The sequence below is a fragment of the Myotis myotis genome, unplaced genomic scaffold (assembly GCF_014108235.1).
Source record: "Myotis myotis isolate mMyoMyo1 unplaced genomic scaffold, mMyoMyo1.p scaffold_m19_p_2, whole genome shotgun sequence".
NCBI classification, from domain to species: Eukaryota; Metazoa; Chordata; class Mammalia; order Chiroptera; family Vespertilionidae; genus Myotis; species Myotis myotis.
The window spans coordinates 32336634-32349408 of NW_023416324.1; the positions used below are offsets into that span (position 1 = coordinate 32336634).

The 12775-nt window shown below is 46.3% G+C and overlaps 1 protein-coding gene across 2 annotated transcripts in view; it reads right to left on the reverse strand.

The window, feature by feature from the left end:
• The window catches only part of BEND5 (BEN domain containing 5), a 211546-nt gene that overhangs the window by 73282 nt on the left and 125489 nt on the right, over window positions 1-12775 (reverse strand). For both annotated transcript variants that reach the window (XM_036351597.1, XM_036351596.1), the window contains exon 6: window positions 4988-5099. In XM_036351597.1, the coding sequence (XP_036207490.1) occupies window positions 4988-5099 (112 nt within the window). The remainder of the gene's footprint in view (window positions 1-4987; window positions 5100-12775) is intronic.

A 12775-nucleotide genomic window follows, 5' to 3' on the forward strand; every position in this document is an offset into this window, starting at 1 on the left:
ACCCATTACCCCCATCCTTCCACCAGCAGGATTCTCCCCTTCCTTCCCCGTCCCTGTCCTCAGGTTGTTGGGTATGAACACGCAGGTGCCCCTTGGCTTCCAGCGAGGAGCTGCTATTGCAGGGCCTTCCTGTCTGGTGACCCAGTGAAACCTCTGCTCACACTGCGAACAGACCTCATGGGCTGCCTCCTTCTGTGGTAATGCAGTAGTGGACCTGTGCCTGGCCGTGTGTGTGTGTGTGGTTTGCGTGATTATATATAACTATATACTCATTTACTAAGTTTATGTCTTTATGTGGATGCATTTTCTGTCTTATGAATGTAAATGCATGCATTTTCTGCAAATTTCTATGTTGTGCATCTGTGTTTGTGTAGCAGGAGTGAGTGCTGGCTCTGTGTGTTTGACCATGTCGCCATCCACTCTGTCATATCAGTGTGTTACAGTTTAGTTATTTATTTAATAGAAAGAGAGTGGCTTATCTTGAGGACTACAGGAGGTGAGCAAGAGAAAAAAAAAATAAAAAATAAGCCCAGTCCTGTGTTGCTCTATTTTAAAAACCGCTCTGTGTTGTTATGGCAGCTAATTTTCCTTAAATGATTTAAGAAAACGGATCTGCCTAAAAGAACTGCAGCCAAGTTGTTATAGCAACACAGGCCTTTCTCCTCTAGGAAAAGGGGGGCCATCACCCCAGAGCATAGAAACTTCTCTAAACAGCAACCCGTGGGCTCTGGGGGACTTGGAGCACAGGAAGGGCAGGGGGGACCCATTCACCTCCCAGGAAGTTCAAGGGGCTCTTAGCAATAGCCCGGCCACACTCCAGTTCAGGTCTCTTTGTCCTTCACCTGGACTCTTGCAATAGGCACCTAGAGATAGATCTCTCTTCTCCGAATTCCTCTTAGCTCCTCTGACCCACTGTCTCCACCGCAGCCTCAGTAATTCTCTAAAGCATACACGCTACTCATATTCATCTGTGCATTCGGCATTCAGCATATTATTCTCCATGGAGCCACGTTCTGTACTATGTCCTGGGTGTGAATAGGTTGTGTGCTTAACTGGCATGTCAGGAATCTTGGCCTCTACTCCACAGGTAATGGGGAGACAGTGAAAGGTGTTAAGCATGAGAGGGAGACTCAGTTGGATTTAAATTTTAGAATGACTCTAGAGCAGGTTCTCAACCTGTGGGTCGCGACCCCTCTGGCGGCCTTTACAGGGGTCGCCTAAGACCATCCTGCATATCAGATATTTACATTACGATTCATAACAGTAGCAACATTACAGTTATGAAGTAGCAATGAAAATAATTTTATGGTTGGGTCACAACATGAGGAACTGTATTTAAAGGGCCAGAAGGTTGAGAACCACTGCTCTAGAGTATCTAGTTTGGGATAGTGAATGGACGGCAATACTATTCATTGATCTCTCCCTTGCTCCACTGTGTTAGACGGCTCTCCATGGACTTCTATTGATTCCAAGATTGAGAAAGGGTGTGTGCTGGAATTTACCTGACAAGTGGCATTTTGTTTCATTGCCTTGATTTTTTTTTTTTTTGGAGTCATGATATTTAATTCAATTAAAACTCAATTTAAAGGAGGGCCTAGGACTTTGATTTTATTGCAGTGGTTCTCAGCTTTGGCTGCACATTAGAATCACCTGGGAATCTTTTTAAAATCCTTATTTCTGGGTCTCATCCTCCAGAAATTCTGTTTCTTTGTTACTAATGTTGTGGCCCCATTCCATAACAAAGAAACAGAATTTCCGGAGGATGAGACCCAGAAATCAGGATTTTAAAAAGATTCCCAGGTGATTCTAATGTGCAGCCAAGGTTGAGAACCACTGTTTTAATGAGAAAGGACCACTGGGCCATGGAAGAAGCCACATTCCTTGGCTCAATGTTCAAAGTCATCCATGAGCTTCTCCACGTCTGTCTCCCCGTCCCTCCACTCCACCCCGTGCTGCCCTCCTGCGGCTCCCTGTCATAAGCCCTGCATACTGACCTCAGCAGCCAGATCTCGCACCTCCATGCCATTAGCTTTCCCTGGAATGCCCTCTCCCTTTCCCTGTAACCTCCCTCATCTCCAAACCATAGCCATCTGATGGAGTATTACCCATTTGTAAAGGCCCAGTCCAAATTCCTTGAGAAAATTTCCTTCACCCTGGACAGTGTGGCTCAGTTGGTTGGAACATCATCTGGTTCACCAAATGTCGCTGGTTCGATTCCAGGTCAGGGCACGTGCACAGGTTTTGGGTTCAATCCCCAGTAGGGGGCGTGCAGGAGGCGACTGATGGGTGTTTCTCTCTTACATGGAAAGAGTGAGGCTGTGAGTGTAAAGGCCAGAAGCTGTCCTGGCAGCTCAGATAGCTCTGGGCAGAGTGATTATGATGACTATGTGACAGTCAAGGTCAGGAGAGAAATGCATTTAAAAGTAATAGGGCAGACCCTTGGGGCACAGCAGTGTTTGCAACTGGACACAATGACTCTTTAGTCAAATGTTAATTTGAATCAGATACAAATAATGTTTGTAGAGGATCTGCTACATATCAGGTACTGTACTAGGTGCTTTCACATTGCTTTTAAGTAGAGAGGCCATAATTTATCATCCAAACTGGGAGACTTATAAGAGGAAAGGGGACGGTATTAACAGATACTCTAGGACAACAGGCATAAGCCACAACTGTCCCCAGGCAAGCTGAAATGTATAGCCATTCTACTTGTAGATCATAGTTGGTGCTTTTTTGGGTAATAAGACACAATTTGTAAATCACTAGTTATGGGTATTTACTTGTTTAATATCTATTTCCCCACTAGGTTCCAAGGTTTCACTCACTATTAGAATCACAATGACTGGTGTATAGAAATTACTTGGTAAGTATTTGTGGAAAAAATGGGGTAAAAGACAGGACAAGGACAGGGGGAGACAGGAAGAGACCAAGGGAGATGGGTCCTGTTCTAGGCCAGGTCCTCACTTGGGGCATAAAGGAGCCAACTTTCAGGAAGAGTACAGCCTACACAACGAGCTCAGCATCCAAGTGTGTTTATTAAGACCAACCAGCTGACAATCAACCTATTGGTGGCACCAGGAGTGTCCTGACAGCTCTGCAGCTCAGTCTTGTCTCATCTGTGTTCCATGACATGGGTGAGTGCCTGGTGGATTGTGAGAAGATCAATGAATTCTGATTTGTGATGGCAACGGCAGGCTGAAGCCTAACCCCCTTCCTTTAATTCTTTCCCCATGCCTTGGCTCTCTGGTTCTACCCTCCAGGATTCTACTAAAACACCCCTTTGTTCCTATTATCAACCAGGTCAGAAAATGTGTCGGAGCTGTGCTCTTTAAGAAGAGGTGGCAGGGGAAGAAAGCACTGTGATTCTATCAGGGAAACTGCAGTTAACCCAGAGGTCGGGTGGAGGTGGGCAGGGGCGAACCCAGGGGACCATAAGCACTTCCCGGGAAACTTAGAAGCAGCTTCTGTCTGCCAAGAAAGCTGGTCAGGATGGCATTGAGGGTCCAGGGGAAGAACAGTGCTTGTGAGCAGTTAACACCTTTTGTAGACAGGGAAGGAGGAGCTGGAGAAGGAAGCAAGTATAGGAAAGCAATGGCTACACAGGCACTGGCTAAAAAAGATTTAGGAAAGCCAAGTTCATAGGAGGATCAAGATAACAATCAAGTGAATTACATTGCACCTAAGGATTTACTTTTTCATTAACCCTTGCTCTAATATATGCATTTGTTTTAAGTACACATTTTGGCTCCTTCATCTCATGAGACCTCCACAACTGAGCCCAGTATTTGTGAGGGCTACTCAAAAAATGCTGCTTTTTAATTTAGGATATTTTTATGGATATCTTCAAAGAGTTACACTGATGCATCTCTGAAATACCCCAACTCTGGGACTCTTGCTGTCTTAGCAATAACTATTTGTCACCTGGTGGCAGCCAGGGGCTCATAAAATTAGTCATCATCTGTAATCTCATTACAATGTCTTCCAAACAACCGAGTCTCCTCCATGCGCCATTTTTACCAGTGTCACTTAGCTTCAAGTTGAACACTTTCAGTAAGGCAAAGTTCACAGTGCACATACCCATTTTATCACCAGGCATCTCTAATTATCAAAAAGTTCTATTTTTCTTTAGGCCTTACTTCTGCCTTTGGCTTCCACCTAAAGGATGTCTGTCCTGTTCTCTCCCACAGCCCCTCAGAAGCAGAATGATCATGGTCTGCCTCCTTTCTCTAAGTTATGAAACCTTAATGTATTCTATCTCTTACAAAATCTTTCCCCGATGAGCAAACTCAGTAGGGACGCCCACTGTCCCCCTTCTCTCTGGAAGAGCCGGCCCTCTGTAACAAGGTCCAGACCACCATGCTATAACCTCTTATCTGGTTTCCTTGTTTTAGGTGGGAACAGGTTCACCATGCCACCACATCCCCAAGTCCAACCAGGTGCTTCCAGCAAGGTCATCCTGTCCTTACAGAACCTTGCCTCTTGGGTCAGGTTTGACTTGCCTAGAGATGGACATGTCCTCCAAGCCAGGCCCTTCATAGTCTTTTTGGAACTGGGTCTAGAAAATGAGAGTGGGCCCCTCTTACAGTTGTAGGAGCCACTGGGTGTGACGTTTGGCACATGCTCCCTACAGGTGGAGGAGGCCAGCCTACAGCCTTCAATTATATGAGATACTCCGGTACTCTTCTAGTGGATTATCCATTAAGCTAGTTCAAGTTGAATTTCTTTGGCTTGTAACCAAAGAGCTCTGGGAAAGGTGGATCTGCTCCAGTATATTTCCTTCATCCCATGAGACCCCCACACCTGAGGCCAGTGTTTGTGAGCACTTGGGTTTGTCCAATGCAGAGGAGACATGAGCAGACCTGGTTCCTCCCTGGTTTTGACCCTGTATTCCCAATTTGCAATTCCCAGTGAACTTCCCCAGTACAACACTGCTCTTTCCTGGGTCAAGCAGTAAGACCAGCAGCTGCCGAGGGGTTCAGTTACTTACTGGGTCATTGTACATCTGGATGATGAGCTGTTTTACCCCATACAGGGTAGGGTGGGCCCATGGAGAGGGATCCAGCCAGTGACGGTTCAGGTCAAACCCCATCAGAGAGCACCTAGGCAATCCCCAAAGGCAGAGTCAGTACAAACAGAACAAGTCAAGCTGCTCACTTATCAAAACATAGTTAAGAGTAGCAATAGTCTTGTCACTCACCTGGCATTTATTCTTTTGCCAGAGACATTTTAAAGCATTTCACATGTATTAATTAATTCAGTGCTTTCAATGAGCCTGTGGAGTCACTACAAGGATAATTAACACCTTACATAAGAAGAAACTGAGTCACAGAGAGGTTCAAAATATCTCTGTGGAGGCCTTACTTCTGGGCCCATGCCCTGAGGCCACACATACATGCACGTCTCCTAGACAGGGTAGCAGAAAACATGCTCAGGCCAAAGCCACCAGCATCCCCCTATTCCTTTCTCATACCCAGTTAGTTAGTCCATTGTCTCTACTTCCAAAATATTTTGGGTTCAAAATATATATTCAGAACCCAACACCTTTGCATCATCTCCACTGATATCACCGTGAGTTTGGACCAAGGTCCAGAGTATCCTACATAATCAAAGGCTAATATGCAAATAGACCGAACAGCGGAACAACCGGTCACTATGATGTGTGCTGACCACCAGGGGGCATGTGAAGAACTTGGTGGGTGTTGGCCACGAAGGGATGGTGGAACAGGTGAGCAGGGGCGCCAGACCAAGGGGGCTCCAGTCGCTGTCATCAGGGAAAGCCTCTGGTGGTTACTGAAAATGCTTTGCTCTTGGGTGCCACAGTCATTCCTGGTGCTTGCAGCTGCTTCCGGCAGACAGGGGACTTGAGGGGGAGGGATGTTGGGAGAAGGGGGTGTGGTGGGAGGGGCTGGGCTGGGGTACAAAGGATGAGCCAAGACCTGCCCCTGTGTCTACCGCAGCCTCATGGCCCACAGTTCCTTTCAAGGTGCATGAATTTGTGCACTGGGCCCCTAGTTATGCTATAATCTGTTATCTGGTTTCCTTGTTTCCACACCTGCATCCTCCCACTTCACCTTTAACACTATAGCCCTCCCCACACCCCACACCCCATTTTCCACACAACAGCCAGTGTATCCTCTTAAGACATAAGTCAGATTGTGTCCCTTCTCCTTGTGGTCCATCCTGCTGACCTCTCTGACCTCAGCTCCTACCAGCCCCTCTTGCTGCCTCTATACCAGACACTGCCTCCTCTCTGCTCCTCCAACACCTCAGGTTCCTCCTGACTCAGGGGGGTTATACAGGCTGTCCTTCTTCCTGGAATTCTCTGCCTCCAGACAGCTGAGTGACTGACTCATCCTCATTTATTTCAAATATTTGACTGAATGTCATCTGCTCAGAGTAGGCTACCTGCCCACCTTCTCCATACCCTCCCTTGGGCATTAAAGACCTTCACTAGGTCAAATGTGATCGTGACTTCTGGTTCTCCATCTCTTTCTTTCTTCTTCCTTTTCTTACTCCAGATCTGCTCAAAGCCCTGCTCATACTTGGGAGAAGTACCTCCTCCAGGCCCCTATCCGTAGACCTCCATCTGCTGGGCCTGTGCACACTGCTGGCAATGCCCAGGCCAGCACAAGCTCAGGTACAACCTCCAGAAACCCTGTGCTTGCTCCCAAGTCAAATCACCACTCTCCTCCTCTCTAATGCAGCCTCCTCCCGTCCTGAGAATGTCTCCCACCCTCATCCATCTTGCTTTCCTGATCAAGATTCACCTATGGCTTTCCATTACCTGTGCAATAAAATTCTGCTTTTTGCAGGTTTTTAACCACAGTCAAATAGATAATGGCCATTATCTCTTTCTCTGCCCAAATTGGCCCCCTTTTTCTTATCTGCCCCTCTGTCCCACTATTTTACATCCCCATCTTATTTTCCAAGCTCCTCTATTTCCCTAAGCAATACAATTTTATCCCCTCTCAGATTACTACATTTGCATCCCCACCTACTACCCTACTCAGAAAAATAAAGGACTCCACTGGGCACCCACCTCTCCTTCGAGATGGTTGGGGTGGAGATGGTGAGTAAATAATAATGATTTCCTCCTATTACTTAAAATCAGCATGTTGGGGACCCTATCCTATATAATAAAAGCCTAATATGCAAATTGTCCCCTCTACCTGGAGTTCGACTAGGGGGCGGGGCCAGCCCACCAATCACCTGTGGCACCTCCCCCCAGTCAGCCCCGCCCCCCCAACAGCCCCCCCCCCCATGATCAGGGGCGGGACTGGCCAACCAACCTCTCAGCTCCCCCCAAGCCAGCCCTGGCCCTGATCAGCATCCCTCATTGGAGGCAGGGCTGGCCAACCTCCCAATCCCTTCCCCCCTGCCGGCCCAGCCCAATGGCCCCCATTGGGGCGGGGGAGCCAGACCCCTACCCATGAATGAATTCATGCACCGGGCCTCTAGTGGTAGATAACCAATGTTTTGTGGGGACCCATGGGGAAAGGCTTCATTGAGGAAAAGCGATTTGAGTTGGGCCATGAATTTTTCCAGGTGTTGGGGACAGAAGGAACAGTGTAAGTAAGGAAAGGAACTGTGAAGCCCCCTGGGATGTTGGGGGAAAGGTGGATAGTTTGGTTTGACTGAATCATAGAGTACACAGTGAGTGGGTGGTAATGGTGAAGCTGTGGAGGGAGATGAGGGTGAAGGGCCTTGAAAGCCTGAGAGGGAGTTTTGTTATTTTGTCTTTGTATCACTGTGTTTAGACCAACCAAACACTAGTGTCGCCTTCTCACTGATTGCAGTGAAAACAGGATAGCCCTGCATACAGGCTACAACATCACCATCACCATCAAGGGAACACAATGGAGCATCTACTGACATTACTTTGCCTCAAGAGTTAAGTACTTTACTAGTACAAAATGCCTTCTCTAAGTTGATGTTATGGGGCAGATTCTACTATTATACCCATTTTGCAGATGTGGAAACAGAGAGGTTATAAACAACTTGCTTGAGAAAAAGTGATGTCAGGATTGTTGCACAAGCAGTTGGACAGTTCCTCCCTCAGGATGCATAGTCGGGAGAAAGAAGATATACTCACAGGCTCATGTCCATTTATAATTCAGGACAATGTTGTGAGGATTAAATGACATAACACATGTAACCAACTTAATTTAGCACAGATTCTAGCACATAATAGCAGCTCAAAATGTTATATTGTTGTATAGTTTTATGCTTCATCCTTTATGACTAATAACCTTACAGTCCATTGGGGGCTTGAGTGGACAGCGGACAGCAATGGTCAGGTTGACATCCCATCTTTTCCTCAGTCTGGGAGCTGAGTTCATTCTGTGCTCTGCGCCCTCCCAACATAGGAGGCATTTGTCCATTTTCATTGGGGAATACCCGGCATGAAACCTTGTGATTAGATGGAGTGTGTTCGTGGTGGGGTGGGAGGGTTCTCTTTCCATGGTTCCAAGATGATGAGTCTTCTCCCGCCACAGAGACATATGGGCCGATGCTCCCTTGTTGTGACCTGGCAACCAGGGTGGCAGCAGGGAACCCAGATCAGCTGCACCCGCCTGGACTTAAACTTGGACGAGGTGATGCAAGGCTGGAGGGGTCGTATGGCAGTGCTACCACGGAAAAGAGGTAGAGCATTCCTATCAACAGCCAGTTTTCGTCCTCCAGGCCCACTCGTTTCTCAAGTCTGGCTCTTCAGCTTTGGCTTTATTCTAAACTCCTTCCAACAAATTCCCTTTTTGCTTTAGTGGCTGGAGTCAGTTCTTGCTTTTTTAATGGAAAGCATCCCTAACCATATGGCTCTGAAGGACAATTTATTAACCACTCCATCAGGCCTCTGTAGTGTCCTCTTCCCAGTGGGTCGTCACTAGACAGGTGGGACCTCGGCCTGAATGCTGTGCCCACAGAGCTTTCCCAGCCCTCCAGAGCACCTAAAAATTTGGAAAGGAACACTGTCATTGATAACAGGACTTAATCCTTAACAACTGTATCCTTAGAGACAGTTAGCTTACCTACCGCTCCTCTGCCTCCAAGTAGGAATGTCTGCAGCAATGTCTTGGCTAGGTCACCAGTCTGTTCCATGACATTTCTATGACCCAGAGCTCCCCACCTCCCACAGTCAGCTTATCTCATTCTTAGACGGCTCTGTTAGGAACGTCTTCCTTCCTGTTAGCTGAAGTTTGTCTTCCAGGGACTTCCTCCCTCCGTTTTTGCCTCGTGCGAGTGGAGTCGCCCAGAACAAGGAGGCTACACTGTGAAGACCAGGGGCTCTGGGAGTCACGGTGAGGTTTAAATTTGGGCTGTACTCTTTACCAGCTATGTGACCTTTTTTAATTTTCTTTTTTAAAAACTTCTCTGGGTTTCTGTTTTATCATATGTATAACAACCTTGACCTTCTGTATTGTTTACATGAATGAATGTAAATAGCCTGGCAGGATCCTCAGCAGAGAGAATATTGACTAAACGGTGGCCAGTGGTGGGGATTGCGGGCTTGTTGAAATTGTCATCTCCTAACTATCATCTCCTGCGGGAAGGCTTCTTGACTTACTCTCTGTAATGTGATAGGCGCTTCCTTCTGCTCCTATAGTATCCATCGCTCACCCCCTCAGAGTGTATACAGCACAAGATGCAGTCATGGCGGAGTCTGTCTTTCCCATGGGACCATGAATTCCTTCAGGGCAAGGACAATGCCATGTTCATGCTTGGATTTCCATGCCTGACAAAGAACCAGAACTGTGGTAGACACTGAAGACGTTGTTGAGTGAACATTTCATTCTTTCCCAAGCATTTTCCTGTATCACATGATATATTCCCACAGTCACCAGCCACACAGGTGGGCTCCATTAACAAGCGGGAGTGTTAGGAGCCAGAGATGGTGAGCCATTCTTTCAAGGTCACTTCACCACTCCTCCACAGACCCAGGCCAGAATCCAGGTGTCCTGGCCCTGTGCCCTGTGGTCTGTCCATGTGGCCATGTTGCTTCCAGGAAGCCTCTTTGATTAAAAAAACGTGACATTCAAAACTGAAGGAAGAGTGTTCAGGTGAGAGATCCTGAAAGACTAGCCCCTTGATCCAACCATCTGCTGAAAATAGTGTGGCTGCCAATTCAAAGGCAACGTGAATCTTCAGAGGATCCCAGAGTCTTTCAGAAGTGTGAGCATTTGTGAAACTCTTTAATGGGTAGTATCAGCTCTGGGTGCTTTTTGAACTGACTGTTAAAGAATGCTTCTAATGGCAACCCATCTATCAGTAGGTGGGTTGCCGGGGTTCTTGTTCCAGCATCAAGAAGGATTCAGGAATCTGGAAAAGGCTGTGCGTAGATGACATAGGAATCCAGAGACTAATAAAGAGTCCGGAGACGAGATATAATTTTGAAAGGCATTGGGAGTCAGAGGAGCTTCAGCTAAAGGAACTGAAGATTCCCTCCTTGTCTAGGACCCTTGCTTTTATTAACACAATTTGTCCTAAGGCAAGGTGGAGATAATACACTTCAAAGGGTAAGGTTTCAAAGGGTACAGAAGCATGTCAGTTTGGGGAATTAGCCTAAGGCTGTTCAGGTGTTTGGCCAGTAGGAGTCAATGACATGTAGATTAAGATGCCCTTTAACTGTCTGGCAGCCACAATCAGTTTCCTATTCAGGTTTGGGGAAATGCCTTTAGCCATTCCCAACAGGTGACTACATGTGTGACTCAACCCTGTTGAGTCCCCAAGTCTCATCAACCTTTTGATGAAACTCTTGAAATTATGACATGCTGGAATTGGTTCCCGGCAGTGGGTATTTACTGAACAAAACATCTTAGTAACGACGTAGGAGCCCTGGCTTAGGGGCCAGAGGCACAGGCCCCACCTCGAAAGTCTGTATCATCTCAGGAGAGTCTCCTCCCTTCCTGAGCTCCATGGGTACTTCACTCTCAGGTCTCTCTTCCAGCTCGCTCCTGTGATCCTAAAACATCAATGACTGGCTTTACCCAAGAGGTAGAAGCATACAGGAAGCATACCTTTCCAATGAAGTGAAAATACAAAGAAAACAAAACACTCTAGAAAAAGGATGGATACAGGTTTTTAAAAGAAACATCAAATAGTAGAGAGTTACCAGTATCTTAACATCAGTTGCATTTATTTTTCAACATTTGATACGTGCATGGGACCTAATCCTTGCCACTGGGAGTTCCTGAGTCACCCTGAGCTTTGAAGAGGTGATGGGAGTGTGCCCAACCTCGGGGCATGAGAGAGTGAGTATTCCAGGCAGAGGGGTGGCATGTTCAGTCAGGGAAGTGAGAATGGTGCTTGTGTCCCTAACGAGGCTGTAAGCACCACAATAGGCTCTTTTGTGATTGCCAGTTTAGTCACTGAGTGGGAAATACTGGGTCTCTGCCTCCTTATGACTCTTCTCTTCTGTTTTATATATATATATATTTTATTGATTTTTTACAGAGAGGAAGGGAGAGGGATAGTCAGAAGCTTCGATGAGAGAGAAACATCGATCAGCTGTATCCCGCACACCCCCCACTGGGGATGTGCCCGCAACCAAAGCACATGTCCTCGACTGGAATCGAACCCGGGACCCCTCAGTCCGAAGGCTCCATCCACTAAGCCAAACCGGTTAGGGCTCTTCTGTTATTTTTAAGGATGAAATATCTACATGAGCTCAAAATCAGGACCCACATTCTGACATGAATGGAACTATTGATGGCACCAATGAGTCAGAATATTTGGCATTAGGACCATTTTAGAAAATCTGAATTTATGGAAATCAAATTTATATGTGACCTCATAATATATGATTTCTTGCTATTGAGCCAGGGATACTCTTGAGTATCTTTTCTTTCTCCTTTCAAACTGTGAGCCCAATGAGGGCAGGGACTATGTCTGGGTCATCTTGCCCACCTCCACTCCAACTTATCTACTATAAACCCAGGTGCAGAGAAGTTTCACCATATCTGTTGAATAAAAGAGTGAATGAATAGATACACAAATGCATAAGTAAATGTCCTGAAAATCTGCAAACAAGAGTTAGAAAATTACTTGATATTTTGAAAAATATTTAAGTATCTGTTATATGCTAGACTCTTTTGCAATAACCAAGTGAGGTAGGTATTATTTATCCTGTTTTATAAAACAGTGAGCCTTGGCTGGTATTCTCAGTGGTTAGAGCATCAGCCAACACACTAAGGCAGTGGTTCTCAACCTTGGCTGCACATTAGAATCACCTGGGAATCTTTTTAAAATTCCGATTTCTGGGCCTCATCCTCCAGAAATTCTGTTTCTTTGTTACTAATGTTGTGGCCCCACCCCATAACAAAGAAACAGAATTTCTGGAGGATGAGGCCCAGAAATCAGGATTTTAAAAAGATTCCCAGGTGATTCTAATGTGCAGCCAAGGTTGAGAACCACTGCACTAAGGGTTTCAGGTTTGATTCCTGGTCAAGGGCACACACCTGGGTTGCAGGTTTGTTGCCCAGCAACAGTTGGGACATGCGTAGGAGGTAACCAATCAGTGTGTCTCTCAATTGATGTTTCTCTTTCTCTTCCTCTCCCTCCCTCCTTTCCACTCTATCTAAAAGCAATGAAAAAATATCCTTGGGTGAGGATTAACAACAACAAAATAAAGTTAATAAAATGCAAGAGAGATTTAACCTTGAGAAGGTCACTTGACAACTGCTAGGAGATAGAGCCTGCATTTGAATCCAGGTCTTGTTGATGCCAGGATGGTCTACAGTGACCCCTTGAGATCTCCCCAGCTACTGGAGAGGCTGTGTGA